The sequence below is a fragment of the Cryptomeria japonica genome, chromosome 9 (assembly GCF_030272615.1).
Source record: "Cryptomeria japonica chromosome 9, Sugi_1.0, whole genome shotgun sequence".
In the NCBI taxonomy this organism is placed as follows: Eukaryota; Viridiplantae; Streptophyta; class Pinopsida; order Cupressales; family Cupressaceae; genus Cryptomeria; species Cryptomeria japonica.
The window spans coordinates 192,420,183-192,437,195 of record NC_081413.1 but is presented as its reverse complement, the minus strand read 5'-3'; the positions used below and the strand labels follow the sequence as shown (position 1 = coordinate 192,437,195).

Sequence of the window (17,013 nt, the reverse complement as noted above, 5' to 3'; positions counted from 1 at the left end):
ACAAACAACTTCATTACCAATAGACTCATGTTATGTTTGCAATAGAGAGAGAGAGGGGGGGAGAGGAAGGAGATAGAGATAGAGAAGAGGAATATGGAAAGGGGATGAGAGGGAAAGATAAAGATAGAGAGAAAAGAGGGATATGAAAAAAATGAAAAGAGTAAAATATCTTTTTATTTTGATAATATGTAATTTTTTTAAATCATCTTTTATATCATAAATTAAAATTTTAATGTTTTTAATGTGAAATATTTTGAAAGTTGATTTAAAATAATTAATAGATATTGGAAAAGAAAAAATTAAATATTTATATTAATAATAGATATATTTTTAAATTATTACAATAATAATGAATATTTTCAATGTTATTCAAAATAATATAAAATTTTAAGTTATAGATATAAGATTTGTACATATAATTAAAAATATTTAATCAAAGATTGAATTTGAAAATAAACCAAAAAATAACCCGTTCATGGGTTTGGGAGGGTTGATCCTTCTTCTAGGGATGGAAAGGATTCAATCGAGGTATGAACAAAGCCAAAGAAAGGATGGATCAAGATCAACTTTGATGGACCTTCAAGGGGTAATCCAGGTACCTCACGTGCAGGGTGTGTAGCTCATGATAAGATGGTAAAGTGCTTTTCAAAGGGGCTCAAAGATTGCAAGATGGCACGAATAATGAGGTTGAGGTGCAGTCCGCAATGCTTGCATTAGATTTGGCAAGCAATATGAAAGTTTCAAAGATTCAGTTAAAAGGGGACTCAAAAATTGTAGTGGAAGCAATTGTGAAAGAGGCTTCTCCAAGTTGGAAAATTAATAAATTCATTTCGATTATTTGCTCAAGGCTTTGATCCTTTCATGATTTCAGGATCACTCATATTCGGTGAGCAGGTAACAGAGTGGCAGACTTTTTGTCCAATGTGGCTTGTGTGCTAGACAGGTTTGTGACAACATGGTGGGGTGGCGATGATACAATTGTACATTGGCCATCTTTGTGAATTTGAATCCTTGGAGAATTAGTGAGCAAGCACAACTATGGTAGAGTTCATTAAATGCGTTGTCTGGAGGAAGTGGAAAAAAGGGTGGCGACACGCGAGGGATGGGGCTTTTAATGCTGAAGGAATTGCAGTTAAGATGTGCATTTATTTGTTTACACTGCCCAAAGATTTGGCAATCTTTCTTCTTGTTGAAGTTTTGAGCTGGCAAGTGAGGGGCAACGACTGAGGTTGCAGAGAAAAATGGAGGCCAACTTCAAGTTGAAAACCAAGAAGCAGCTTTGCCCATTCATTGGGGATGTCACAAAGAGAAGGCTCCGAGGGATGTTTCTCTTTTAGGATGAATAGCTGATAAAGAGCGTGCAACTAATTTTGGGAGAGGTTTTTGGAAGGCTTAGGCACCGGTATCGCACGAACATGGACTTGTTTTCTCTAATCATGGCATGGGGGTTAGACCTTGGTGAACCAATGGAGGTGGTGAAAAAGGTGATGGAATCCATCGTGCACAAAGATTATTTGGTTGGCATGGATTCCATCATGGAATGGGTAATCCTGGGAGTGAATTTAGATTTCAGTGAAAGTATGGCAGAGGTGCCACATGCGAGACACAAGAAACCCTTGTCTTTTATCCGATGGCTAGAAGAGTGTGGCAAGGCTCACCGAAGGGCGAAAGCCAAGCATGGGTGGGAAGCCTTGAAACTAGTTGTGCAAATTAAGGAGATTGATGAAGTGATTTGTCAAGCTCAGACATAGGCTAGTAGAGTGATGCAACCACGTAAGAGGAAGAGATTGTGTGAGATTCTTGAAATGTAGGGGAAGGGAGCTCTCAGGGTGCATGATTCCTTCTTCCCATTTAGTTTTACTATTTAAACTGTTTAAGGTTGTTCTTTTTTGGTGTTTAATCTTTGCACTTGTTTGATTCACGTGTTTTGTTGATTCCCATTTTAAACCTAAAACTATGTAAATTTGTATATGCATTTGGATGATGGGTCTATAATTTTGGGGGTTAGCAAGCAGTTACTATTAGGTGTGGGGTGTTTTTGGAAGCTCTGTTTTTTGGCTGACAATTGGAAGATCCATGGGTGTACTCTTTTTTATTCTAAATAAAATACATATATTATCGAGCAAAAAAAAAGATAGACCAAAAGATAAAAGTTATTTAACAAAATATTACAATATAAAGGAATAAACAAAATATAAATAAGTGTATTTAATTATTTTTCAATTAAAAAACATATTTTAAAATCAATCATTTGTTGAAACCAATTTTTTTTGTTTGAACTATATAAATTATTAATTATCTTTATAATTAGTTTATTGCTAGAAATTGAAGGGTGTTTATTTTGACAAATTTATTAATTTTTTAAACAAAGTAAAAACCTTAATAATAAATTAAGTATTATATTAACATTAAATACTTCAAGAGTTTTCAGAATCAATCCATAAAAATCATCTGATTTGAAAACTAATTTATTAAAATCACCCAAAATCTAAACTAGCATGATTATTCTTAATGATAATAAACACATTGATTTTTAATTAAAACACAATATAATTACTATTTATATCTGATTTTACTATTTCATTTATTTTGTTAATTTAAAAAAATAAATCAAAGTCTAACTACTAATATAACTACCTAAATATAAGAACTAGTTAACCCATATAATAATCTCATTAATTTTGGTATTTGCTTCAAAATAAAATTTAGATGTTTCTTTGCACACCTTAATATATATCATGATTGTAAGATACCGTAAGAAATTTTATTTGGTTGAGTATATTACTCATAAAAAATATAAACAGTCGCAGTTGTCTTTGTGGGCCCTACAGAACTCAAAAATATTTGTCATTGACAATGTAGGTATGCGCTGCATGATCTGAATTGTATTTGTATGGTGCTGCAAAATTATATCACATCGGTCCCATCACAAATAGTTACGCGTCAAAAAAGTTGCTCGATGAATTGACAAAAAAACAAACGGCCTTGATTTGTTTGATCATCTTGCATGGGTAATGTTAAAATGCAGGCAACCCATCTCAAATAAGGGAATGCCTTCGGCATAATAAAATTATATATCGATTATTTGTTTATTATATGTCTTTTAAAAAATTGTTTATATTTTATAACAAAATGTCTGATTATAATTATAAGACCATCAATTTCATGTCTTGTGAACAATCTCAACACTTTAAACTGATATAATAGACTCTCACTATCTTATATTATGCATAATATTTTAATACAAAAGTATTTACTAAAACAACAATTTTATGTTTGATAAAATGTGTTGTCAATTAATTGAAAAATATTGGATGTTTGTCGTGTTACAATAATGTAATGTATTAGATTTTATACTATAAATTGTTATGATCTTTAGAGATGTGTCCCCTACCCAAAATGACCTCATCCTCTCTAGGAGGTGTTTTGGGGATGCAAGGACAAGTAGGAAACATTGCCACCCTATTCCCCTTTTTTTTTTTTTCAAAATTTCAAAAGCATCCTTAGGATGTCAAAAATATTGAAGGGTGTGCTTGGGTATGTTAATGGATGGCTAGCCATCCTTGGGAGAAGGTTTATGTGGTTTTAAAGGTCTTCAATTGGGCTTGGTGGTGGTCTTCTTCCCCTTGACCTCACCATGTATCACAATGACTTGGTGGCTAGCCATCCCCTATTGTACTTAAACATAGTTTAATTACTTTAAAAAAATTATAACCTTTCAATGCCTATTTGATTTATGGCATCCCCATTTAAGCTTTACAAAAAATATGAAAACAGTGTGCAACATGAAGGTTTGTGTGCTTTTGAAGGTCTTCAATTGGGCTTGGTAATTGGGGCTCCACCCTTACTCTAGCCCTCAACCTTGCTTTGTATCATGATATGTAACACACCAAGGATGCTACCGTGGAACTCCTATGAGGGGCACTGCCCCTTGACATCATTGGGGATGTTGTGCCCAATCCCCCACTAAGCAATAAGTTTAACCAAGAAATAGACCAAAGATTAATCATTTTCACAAAATATACAAAATATGTATCACCTATTGTAGATATCCACATCTTCACAATCATGTATTATCTTGTTCTACACAAACAACTCATAGAACATTCTCATTTATTAGTAGCCTAATTGAGATTTAAGTGGAACATAACCAATTATGTTTTCATTTAATTGTTCCTCTTTGTTGACGAGGTTGACAACAAAACATGTAGTCTTGAAGGCTTCATTAGAACTTCAATAATAAATCCTTCACTTGAATATACACACCAATTGGGCATATACAAATATGTGCAAGGAAATAAGGGACCAAACAGAGGTTAAAAAAAATAGCTATTTTTATTTCTAAAACCAATCAAAATTGATCTTGGATGAGAAATTGAAGATAACCATAGTCAAAATTTGAAAATGTGACAAAAATACGATTTGTAATTTGTTTGTATTTTAATTTTTGATCTACATTTTTTTAATAGTGGATGAGAAATTTTTGAAGATAACTCCTATTTTTGTCAAAAAAATATAACATAGCATCCAATGTGCTCCACTTAAAATGTTAACTTTTAAAAAATATTTCACAAATCACTATAGTAGAAAATGAGCTAGCATGTAGTTTATCCCTTATTGTTTTGCTATTTTTTAATGAATATATTATTTTCTTACTAATTTTCAAAGTGGACACATGTCTTAAAAAATAAAAAGTTGAACATGCTCACCTTTTTTAAAACTAATTGAAAATAATTTTTTGATGTGTATAGAATAATCTTGAGAATGTCCAAATACAAATTGTTTCAAATTTGGATGAAAAAATAAAAAATGACACAAAAATACTATGCATCAACATAAAAAGACACTAGCAAGATAAATTGAATATCAAAACCATAACATGTTTGCATTGCAAAAGAAATACATGGCTAGAAAGGTAAGAAAGCTTGACATTAATATGATTTTTTTAAAATTAACATCCAAAAATGTGCAAAATTAATGGAGAGTATGCTTGAGATTTAGTTGTTTTTTAATAATTGTAGAAAAAATGTCTTTGAAAATTAACATGTAGGTCAAACCCTTTAGGTTGCATGCCCAAGGTAAATCCAACCCTAAGTGTTGATAGTTTCCAAAGTAAGTTAAAATGTGAGTGTTTATGGCTCACATATCATTAGCATGTTATAATTTGCTTGTATTATAACATAAGCATGTTATAATGTGCTCACATTATATGTTAGTTGAACCCAAAAGTAGTTTGACCACTTTCTGGTCCCTCATCTTTGTGCACATGCCCATAAAGAGCATCATAATTCCTATTCATTTATTCATACACACAAAGATTCTATAATCTCTATGATAAACACCTAAACAATGTTATTATATGAATTATTTGAAATTTTCATATATTTTTAAAAAAATCTTGAATTTTAATAATGATCCCTTACCATCCCCTAAAAATTGGCCTTCAAATAAAGTCATCCTAGAAACATGTCCCCTTATCCCCTATCATCCTCATTTTCTCCCAAGTCCAACATTATCTCTCTTTCCTTATCCTCCATTGTTAATATAGTATTGTATCACTTAAGACACATCCATTGATTTTGGTGGAGATAGTAATGAAAAGCTTTATTCTTCTAATTCAAAATTTAATTCAATTCCAAAGTTCATTTCCCTCGCTATCAATCATGATGGTTGGCTTAGGTCAATGGGAACAACCAGACCCTCTTTTTGGTGATTATATTGGGTCACTTCAAGGTCATCACTTTGTTGACCCTCCATAAGAACTCTTGTTGGTCATCAATTTTCTCTACTAGGTGGTCAAGTGTTTCACAATATATTTCCTCCCTTGCAAGATTTTTTTTTTTGGATTCTTTTCACCTATCTTTATGACACATTAACTCCTATAAGAGTTAGTATGTTCTTTATCAAACAAGCCTCATCATGTGTGGTAAAATGACTTGTCTAATTACAATAAAGGTGCTTGACAAATGTATGTGGATTTAGGGGCAAAATTCATATTCCCTTATATTTTGATTTTATGTTTACATCAGTTAATGTTTTTTCAAATTTTTCTATCCAAATTGTGTTAATTCTTCCCTCTTAGTTTTTATTCTAAGTACTTATATCTCTACTCTACTTTTTTTCTCTTGAAATGCAACATGAATACAACAACACATGTACATAAAGTGATTAAAGTTTGTATGGTGTGTGTGATATTAATTTCAAAAAGTTCATCTCCAATGAATGTGTCTTATGAATTGTTGAGGAAGCATCATAACTCCCATGTCCATAAAAATATAATGATTCTATTTATTAACGAAACAACACTAAAACTAATATTAAAAGTGATGTAACCAATTTATATATTTTTTTTTATCCAAACATGATTTTATGAAACCATACACACGCTTGACTCACAATTAGAAATGTAGTTTTTAAGTTTCTTCTTTCCCTTAAACAAACAAAAACAAACTTAAAATAATTTAACCAACAATATTAATATAAAATGAATGCTTTTTAGCCATCTTGAATACCAATCTCTCATCCTTGTTTTAAACTTTGCAAGGACTTTAATGGATTGACATGATAAGCTCTTGATAATATGATATAAAATTCAACCACATTAATAGACCTTAAATTTAGTGTTTTATCTTTGTTGAGAACATCAACTATCCTCGAAGTAAGATCACATTGCTACTTTTAAAAACCTCGTAGAATTTCATTCTTTAATGTATTCAAATCTTATTTAAAAATCTCTGCCTTTAGATTGGTTGGTTATATGAATCTAAAGCTTGTTATCTATCTCGAGCTTGTTATCTACATTCATAATTTGAAGACAATAACACCCAAAATCAAAGCGGAAAAACTATTTGAAGCAGGCAAACTGCTCTATTTGAAGCTGGCAAACTTTAACATCTAAATTTCTGTTTTAAAACAACCACAAGAGAGATAAAAAAAAAGGATTTGCAGCATGGAGTTTTGAAAATTCAAATTGCCCTTGTTTTCCTGAGTTCCTGCCTAACTTTTTGTTGGCTCGTGAATCCAACAAAACTTTAAAAAATCAAGACACAGATCCAGATTCCAGGGTATCATTTACAGTTTTTTTTTTCTTCCAATCGATTAAATTTCAAACAGACAGATAACATTTTCTTTAAAAGCGCATTCCTCAGGTTGATGTTTCTTTATCATCTTAAATTTCTTTTGATTTGAGCCAGGAAATCTGATCAACCATTTCATAATTTTAAAACAATTTCCACCCCTTAAATTTCCCCTTAGCGAAGCCAATTCCAGCGATCTTATCACATTTAACCATCCCGAGGGCACACGACAGCTATCCTAAAACGATGTATAAAACCTAGAAGCCCTAAATATCAAAATTTAAAGAGTTGAAGAAAGAAAATACCAGATTGCCAGAGCCAGTAGTGCAGAAGCCATTGACAAGGTCCACCAACACCAGTCCAGTTTTCTTCTTCTCCGATGAAAGAAGCAAATGGCCCTTATTCACCGGCAGATTATCCTGCAACTTTTCGATATCCATTAAATTGCCTGTTATTTTGCTGTTTGCAGAACCCTTCTTCAGGGAATATTTAAAATTTCCACGAAGGACAGATTCAGTACCCTCTCACAGATTCTCAGCCTATTTCTGGCTTTCTTCAATTGTATTCCTTTTTAATGAATGCTTTTTTTTGGTATCATTCGACTGTCAAATTGTTCGTATATTTCGTAAATATACGATGGAATCTTCCAGTAAAGTGGGATTATTTCATAAATATTTGGAAACATCCGAACCTGTGAGATTATTCTGTAAATATTTCACATTGTTCAATTTTTGTTTCTATATGAGATAAGTCTTTTCGAAATTTGTCATTATATTTTATGACAAAAAAATTTAAATATAAAAATAAGACCATTTGATTTAGGCTTTGTGAACAACTACAACACCTTAAAGTTTAGGCTTCGTGAACAACTCAGAGATCTTAAATTGACATAATCAACTCTATCTATCTTAATTTTCTAATATAAAAGTAATTATGTTTGTTTGGTGTTGCAAGAACATAATGTCTTACTACTGTTATGCTTCTAAAGGATATGTCCTTCATCCAAAATGATCTCGTCTTTTATATTGGATGTTTTGAGGACATTGGAATGGATAGGAAATATACTCATTTCATCCCCTTCTTTTTCAAAAATTTGGAAACATCCCTAGGATGACTAGGGGATGTCTCTTAATGTACCCAGGCACATTTTTGTTACTTATAAAAAAAAAAACTTTTATTACCTTTTTTAATCATGTTTGGTTTATGACATGCTCATCTAAGATTTACAAAAAAAATTGAAAATGATGTGTTCCGTGAATGTTTGTGTGGTTTTAAAGGTCTTCAATCAAGATACCCCTTGACCTTGCTGGAGCTGCTACCCCTTGACCCTATTGGAGGTATTGTCGTGAAATCCCCACCAAGCTATAAGTTTGACCAAGTAATAGACCAATGGTTAATCATGATCATAAAATCTATAAAATACATATCCCTCCTTGCAAATCTATGCATCTTCACATCTTGTTTCATACATTGTGCAACCTATTCAATATACCAGAACTACCATAGACAAAGTTGTCATGCTTTAAGTCATTATACTATTGAGTACCAGTTAAGTCATAGTTGGTAGGAAATATCACTTTCAAATTACAAAAATGTATCAATCATGTCCTACACAAACAACTCATAGAACAATCTCATCTATTAATATCTTAGTTGAGGTCAAACTAGAACTTTTACTTACCTTTTCCTCTTTGTTAATGAGTTTGATAATAAAATATGCAATCTTGAGGCTTTAGGAAAACTTCAATAATAAATCTTTCATCTAAGTATATACACCTCTTAGACATGTCTTAATCATCATCGTAATTCTTATTTAATTACCCATGCTCACAATTGTTCTATATGCCTATGACAAATTTTTGATTAATGTTATCATATGAATATTTAAAATTTCCTTATTTTTTTAAAAAAATATCATTTTTAATAGTTGTTCCCTATCCTCCCCTAAGATGGTCTTAGAAAACCCCATCCTAAAAATGTGTTCCCTTGTCCCCTATTATCCCTATCTTGAAATTTTTTGGGAGCATAAATAAACTATACATAACAGGTGAAATCCTTTCATTTAACTAGTGCATATTCAATGTATTTAATAGGAGCTTTATCCTTGTATTTTTCACCATTATTGATGGTGATTTTAGAATTGGATCTTATTTTGTCATCTATCATTAATGACATTGCACATATTGTTACTATTTACTAAGTTGTCATTAGTTTTATATCCAAAGTCATCCTATATACTCTAGTCGGTTAATACTACCAAAACATTCAGTCGGTAAGCACTAAAGCAGTCGGTTACAGAAGATAGAAGTCACAGAGTCTAGTATACACCGAGTTGTCTACCGAGTAACACTCTATGTCTACCGAGCAGCAAAAATAATATACCGAGTGAACACACACCAAGTGAAAACACATCGAGTGAAAACGTGTTACCAAATTCATTGAACCTGGACACATGTGTGGAAACGTGTTACAAGATCAAGGAACAAAGAACCGTTATCACTTAGGAAATTGCACCTTAAAGATTTTGTATGATCTTGAGGTCATTTATCCAATGAAATATTTTGTATAGTTATTCGATGAAACATGTTTGTAAGATCGAAGCATGAACAAGATCACCGTCCTAAGACATCTATTTATACAGCATGAATTAAGGATCATAAATAGTCGTGTATGAAGCAAGACGTGTAATTGATAAGGAAGCACTGATTATTGTGACTGTTAGAGACATAGAAGGTCACCGAGAAGGATTTCAGAGAACAGTCAAGGAACAGAGTAAACAGAAGGGTTTACCAAGTTAATCTATGGATTACCGAGGTATGCTATAAGCAAAGTAATCTCATTTTGAGCACATAGAATCTACTATAACATTTCAGATGTGAAGTTGCAGATATTTTGCAATATTGTGTTGTAATATTTTGAGTTGTAAGAGAAACCTTTAACAGGGTAAAAGACTCTAACAAAGTCTATAAATTGTAAAGCCTTTAACCAGGTGCAACATTTAGAATAAGTGTTGTAAAATCCTTTAGCAAGGTAGATCTAACGATCTTGATACTCCTAACAGGGTAAGCTATCAGAAATAGCCAAACATGTAGCTCTAACCAAGCAACCTTTCTTATTGCAGTAGTGAAGTTGTGGGTGCCATCCCCACCGCATTTTTTCTCTCTAACCAAGAGTTTCTGCATAACCAAAATATATGTGTTATGGAGTGAATCATGTATGATTGTTATTTATTTGTTTTAGCATTATATTATGTTACAACAGTTTTTGGTTTATGCATAACAATAAAGTTATTGTTGAAGAAAAGATTTGAAGTGTTGATTCACCCCTCCCCTCTCAGTACATTAGCTTTCCATATTGGGCCTAACACGTATCTCACTCATTACAAACTAGTACATATAGTTGAACACCATAGCTTGCATAATTTATTCATATTTTATTTAATACTTGATTTTAATCTAGTAATGTTCTCATTGTAACTATGTCATCTCATGTTTCTCAACATTTTATTGATTCATTACAATGAGTAAACTTGCTTCCCACACTAAATAACCTTTCTTTGAAATCCACCCTTGTAACAACTACTCATAATCACTTAATTAAATATAGAAAATTTTGAATAAATTAAACATAATTGTTAATCGAAATCAAAGAGTCAAACACCTTGACATTTTTTTCAAAACATATAAATGGTTCTCCATCATCACAACTAATGCTTGAGCTATTATAATCTTTTCCATAATCGTAAAACAAGTTATTTTATGTAGAAATGCATGTACACACGCCTCAAAACCAATTTGCTGAGACATGCAATCAATCTTATTATAGTAGTCATGCTCTTCCATAATAAATTTAGAAAATTATATATGACATTATAAGAAAATATGTAAGGGTCATCTACTATTTTAATCAGTAGGTCACAAGATATGTTAACCTTCATATTATAATACTTCTTATGTTTCCCTTTTCATAACCTGAAGCAGAAGAGATAGAGAGATAGGGAGCATCACCAAGGTGATATCCACCCTACGATGAAGTATAGCTACACATAGTTGTATAATATTAAATACTCATTCATACCAAATAATTGAAACTTTTTAAGTTACAACTTACTTTCAAAATTTGAGAACACCATCTTGTGTGTCTCTTAACATGTTTAGATGTTGTGCAACTATACTATAATCTTAATCTATACTTTTTTTTACAATATATTGGAATAATAAATCATTTATACTTCATTAAATGAGATTCAAGCTAACATGCATGAGAATGCACTCTTGGAAGCATCTTTCACTTCCACCTCAACCCTTGCATGCTCCCACATGTGTGAGCATGCTAACCTTATCCACACCTTGCTCACACATGTGTGAGCGTGCTATTTTGGAGGCATACTAAGCCTCCCCATCACCCCTTGAGCTTTTTACCTTGTCCCCTCTTTTTCTCACACATGTGGTCATACCTAGCTCTTACACCTCATGTGATATTTGTCACTTGACTACAACTTTGCTCCATACCTTCATTTTCTTCAATTCCTAAATCTTTATTTAAAAAATGCATTTGAGCCCTTAGTTTCTCTCATAAAAATTCTATAAATTTGAGGCCTCTCCTTCCAATTGCATCATTTACTTTCATATTATCCTTATGTCATTATTTTCATGTCATCTACTTCCATACAATCATGTTGTCAATTTGATCATCTATCATAATTGTAAAGTCATATTGTTATTTCACCAAGCAACCACATTCCACCATCAATCCATCACAAAGATCACATCTAGTGGATCATTGGGTGCACTACACTTTAACTCAATCAAAGGAGCATAGAAAAACAAGGTAACATGTTTCATTTATTGCATTTGAATCCTTTGTGATTGCATAATTATTATCCACCTTGTCTTCACTATTCATTCCATGTTTAGCTCTAGGGGTGAAGCTACGTTCATCAAGCTAGACATGTCCAAGGATTATGTTAGAGTTAGGTGGTCATTCCTTATGAATGTGTTAGCAACTTTGTGAATGGGTTATGAGTTGTGTAACTTCTTATTCATTCTCAACTCTTACTAATGGAATCCCTTCTCTTTTTTCTACTTTCAAGGGACTTCAACAAGGTGATCCTGTATCACCTTACATTTTTATCTCGATGCCAAAAGGTAAAGGTGGAATGCTTAAACACTTGAGAGCTAATGGTTCCATTTAGGGTTGTCCTTAGGAACAACAACTAGATTCACAATCCCACCTTTAGTTTGTAGATGATATTGCTCCGATGGACGTTGCTAAAATTAGTGAGGTGATCAACTTTAGGAAAACTCTGTATTATATATATTTTTTATGTTTGGTCAACAAATTAACTCATCAAGATAAATTCAACATTTTTCTTTAATATTCTTGGGATTATTTAGAAAAGAATTGCCTACACTCTTCACTTCAAAATAGGGACTCTCCCTTTGGATTACTTGGGTGTGTTCCTTTATCTAATGAAAGCCCTAAAAGAGATTTTAGAGGAAAATGATTCTAGACATTTATTTCACATGAGGGTTAGTACTTGGATGTTCCAATGATTGTCTTTTGTTGGTTGGTTGACACTTTTAAAATTTACATTAGAAGCTCTTCCTATTTGTAGGTTGTTAGGTTTACCAATCCCTAAGAGCTTTCTTAAGGAATTTAACACTCCTAAGAAATTCTTATGGGTCAAAAACCTAGATTTCCAAAAATAGAGCTCAATTAGTTAGGGCCAAGTTTATCGATGTAAAATATATGGTGGCATTGGTCTTAAGAAGTTTGAGCTCAATTGTTAGGCCCTAGTAGCCAAATTATATTAGTGATGGTGCAAGCACCCAAAAAAACCTTTGGAGATAGAATCCTTAATTTCAAGCATTCAAAAGGAATTCTTGAGGATGTTCTTGAAATGGATCTATATGGGAAAATCTCAATGGTTTGGGAAGCCATTAAGAAAGGGGCTTCAATTGTCAAAGGAGGTCTTTTCTAGATTATCAATATTGGTGATAGAGCTCTTCTTTAGAAGGATTCTTTGGGCCTCCATCTCTTGATCCTCACTTCCTTCCCCCTTCTCCAACATTTGAGTGAAAAATTTTAGTCAATGGGGTGGCCAAAACTTGTTGATTTTAAGATCTCTATTCATTTAGGGAATTCTCAAATATTATCGAAAGGGCCCTAGTAGCTAGCCTAGAAGGGGAACATCTGAAGTCCTTGCTACTCTTGCCTCCATTATTTTCAATTGGGCTTGGTGTTCCTTAGAGGGAATGTATGTTCTTTTGTGGGATCATGATCCTAAATGATCCCATTTGATTGCTCTTGGCTATCAATTTTTAGAGCATAGAAAAGGTGTCAATAGAGACTTTCCTTATGGAAAAAAATAAAGAATGAATTTAATTGGCCCATGTAATAACTTTATCTATCTATTGTGTTAGAAACAATGCCTCACCTAGGACAATATTAGGAAGAGAGGATTTCAAGACCCTTCTAAATGTGATTTGTGTGGCAATGATGGAAGAGGTGGAATCAACACTTCATTCATGCAACTTATTTATCTAAGTTTTGGGAAAGATTGGATCATCCTTTGGCATTGGCTTCTCTCCTTTTGGTTTCCTAGGATTTGGGTTTTATATTTACTCTTTGGCAGATCTAGTTAGAGTGGAACCATTAGATTTTTTGAGGGTGCTAGAGTATCATCATGTAGGTTTGACAAACGATCTAGGATTTGGTCAAAGAAACTATTGCAACTGAATGCTCTTTTGATGAGACTCTATCCCCTTTTGATGCTCACCCAAGAAGCCTCCAAGAGCTTTCCCCCTCAATTATTTTTTGCATCCAAGTTGACTCAAGATTGAAGGCTTTTAGGAAGGTGAACAAGATTGGTATGGTCTCCTCTTCAACTTGGTTTATTTCAAAATTAATACCAATATATCCTCATGGGACAACCTAGGGCTATTGAGATCGGAGGGGTTGGATGTGATAGCGATGTTTCTATCAATTTCTTTATTCACTTCTTTTATGAGTTGTTGCACTAATATTAAAATAGAGGCTTGAACCATTCTTGTAGCACTTGATAAAACCTAAGAGCTAGGTTGAAGGTTATTTATGAAATGGATTCAATGATTTGTAGTTTATGTTTTGAACAAAAGGAAGTTGCACGAGTCCTCTTAATGGTTGGTTTTTCTTGTTGAACAGATTCTCCATCTCAGTCCAAATTTTGAATCCATTTGTTTTGTTCATATTCCTAGAAAATGGAATGTTATTGAGAACTACTTAGCAAAGTGTACCTCTGATGTTGATCACAACTAGAATATCATTGAATGGATGTGTCTCTGCCTCCAAATAGATTTTTACAACTTCTTAAGCTTCTTCATAATCAGGCTCAATTCTCATTCTTGTTGTTAATTGGTTTTGCGAGTTTTGTTTGGATCATGGTCTCTTTTGATTCTTTGGGATGGTGGAATAGTGGAAACCCCGCTTGAGTTTTCCTTCTCATGACTTTGTTGATAGCTATTGTTGTCTAGAAATCTTAAATCTTTCTGTTATAATCCGTTTTAGACTTTTTTTAATTAATTAATCCTTATTACCAATATCTAATAAATTAAACAACAGAATTGCTGTAACGATAGAAATTTTCAAAGTTGGCATGGAAGTTGGAACAGAAAAGCTTAAAGAATAAATATTTTCTGCAGCAATATGTATCATACAGAATTTTATTAAAAAGAAGCAGAGAGAATTCACATTTAATACATATTTTAGCAAATACATTGATTGGGAAACAGATTTTGTAACTTTGCTAATTGATGGATTATTCCTTGAAAAAATGTGGAAAAAAAACCACGAAAAATATCCTGATAAGCTCTGAAACTTTGCCAATTGATGACTGATTCCTTGAAAAATGTGGAAAAAACCACGAAAGATATCCTGTTGAGCTCTGGAACTTTGCTAATTGATGAATTATTCGTTGAAAAAATGTGCGAAAAATATCCTGTTAAGCTCTTAGAGATTTCCACAAGGAAAAGAAAATTTATAAAATTTAAATGGGTTCTATGCCAAACAGCTAGCCTAATGGGAATTTTCAGGGGGCTTTGAAGAATGGAAGCACTAGAACTAAAATTTACAGATGTTTTCTCATCCTGAAATGTGGTAGAAAGACCATATCAATCTTAAGTAATTGATCGCAACTTATTCCATGATATGAATCTTCCAGTCACTCCCATTTTCTCCCTTAATTATCTGTATTTTCTTCCTTTTCCAGAACAGCAAAAAGAAAGATTAGCATGGAAGATCTTTTCTCTTTTCTCCTATCTCTTGCCCACTTATAGAAATGCAAATTCTCAAAAGCTCATAAAATGGGATTTCTGCTGATATGGCAGATTAAATATTGTAAAATATGTTTCAAACAACGTGCTATTGATTCATTCAAGCAACAATTCATTTATTTCAAAGACACAAAACATGGAATTACGAAAATTTGGAGCAGCATTTGTTTTCATTCCAAGCAACAGTTTCTGATTTTCTTGAAATACCAAAGTGTCTACATGGAGTTTCTGATTTCCTTGAAATACCAAAGTGTTTACATGGACAAACTTAAATTTTCTGTTCGGAAGCGATTTTCGCCAACTGAATCACACAAACAAGCAGGTAGATGCTTGATCACAAAATAATTGCCCTGATTTAGATCAAACCTAAATTCTGTCCTTGTCCTATGTACTGAATTATTGCACTAACCCTAATCCGAGGATAAGCCAGCATTCTCTCATGTTCTTGTGATGTTCCAAGTCTTTTCATCGAGTCCTGCATTCATCAATTTGAGAACAATAAATATCCAGCAAAGATGATTTCATTCACTCAGAAAAACCTCAAGAACCGAAGGAAATTGCAAAAACATCATTGAAACCTACTATTTTCAGAACGAGACACAAAATTATAGCACTGAGCCAAAATCTTTTGTCTTACCAGTCAAAAATAATAATGCCTTCTCTTGCTTTCCCTTTCTTCCGTTGATTTGCCCGCCGTAAAACGATTTCTTTAGAAAGGGAATCGGCAAATACTACTAGCACTCCATTAAAATTTGACTTGAGCACACTTTTTATTTTTGGCAGCTGCGAATCTTCGATCCCCAGCATTCTTTTAAATATGTACTCTTTCACCGCCTGAATGCTATCTTCTTCGTTCTTAATAGGGTTTCGCCTCCTGAAGTTGAATTGCAGAATATAAGTCTCCACAGGTTCTGTTTCCTCTGTACCCAGCGAAAGATCCGTCATAGTGTTCTGTAGAGCATGCATTTCTTTCCCGATCTCAGAGAGATAAGCCTGGATGAGTGTCGTGAGCATTTGAATGGAATGCAGGGCGTCCGCTTGTAATACCTGCAATTTAGCCTGTATTTTGTGAATGACTTTGATAGACTGCCCTTGGAAAGTCTCTTGCGCAGAATAGTAGGATGATGATCCGGATGACCTATTTCCAGGTGGACTGAGAGAAACTCTATTACTATCTTCCTCACCAATAGGACTATTCAAACCCCCTAATTGTTGACCATTGGTTCTGCTGGATGAGGGAGCAGCTCCAGTTGCTCTATAATTTGCCATCTTTTGTTTTTGGGAAAAGAATATGAAAGTTGATGGTGATAGCTGGTTCAAAGCTAAAGCAGCATTAGAGAAAACTAAATAAATCAAACAGAAATGAATCAAGTTGTAGGTTCAAAGCTATGCTACACAGATGATAGAACAAACCAGGCGGAGGACACACTAGAAGTCTAGAACAGATGATAGAACAAACCAGGCAGAGAACCCACTAGGACAGAGCAGCCAAACAAAGAAATCCAGGGCAGCTAGAACCTCAAAGCACAATATGCAATTGCAAGCTGAGCTCAAAAGAGGCAGCCAAACCAGAAAAACTAACCGCCCTTACTAAACAGTTTCAAAGATTAAATGAAAAACCTTTT

The 17,013-nt window shown here is 33.2% G+C and overlaps 1 protein-coding gene and 1 long non-coding RNA gene across 2 annotated transcripts; both read right to left on the bottom strand.

The window, feature by feature from the left end:
- Positions 1-6,952: 6,952 nt before the first annotated feature.
- LOC131052401 (uncharacterized) lies at positions 6,953-7,748 on the bottom strand. Its single transcript, XR_009107342.2, has 2 exons — positions 7,382-7,748; positions 6,953-7,198 (listed from the first exon to the last, which is right to left on the bottom strand). It is a non-coding gene; the product is annotated as an uncharacterized LOC131052401 (long non-coding RNA).
- A 7,782-nt stretch (positions 7,749-15,530) lies between these two features.
- LOC131052359 (uncharacterized) lies at positions 15,531-17,013 on the bottom strand. Its single transcript, XM_057987014.2, has 3 exons — positions 16,802-17,013; positions 16,026-16,699; positions 15,531-15,863 (listed from the first exon to the last, which is right to left on the bottom strand). Exons 2-3 carry the CDS (start codon positions 16,655-16,657, stop codon positions 15,854-15,856), a joined length of 642 nt encoding a protein of 213 aa, XP_057842997.2. The 5' UTR covers positions 16,658-16,699; positions 16,802-17,013; the 3' UTR covers positions 15,531-15,853.

Excerpts from the sequence above, each read along its gene's own strand:
- LOC131052359 (XM_057987014.2), bottom strand. The coding sequence starts at position 16,657 with ATGGCAAATTATAGAGCAACTGGAGCTGCTCCCTCATCCAGCAGAACC.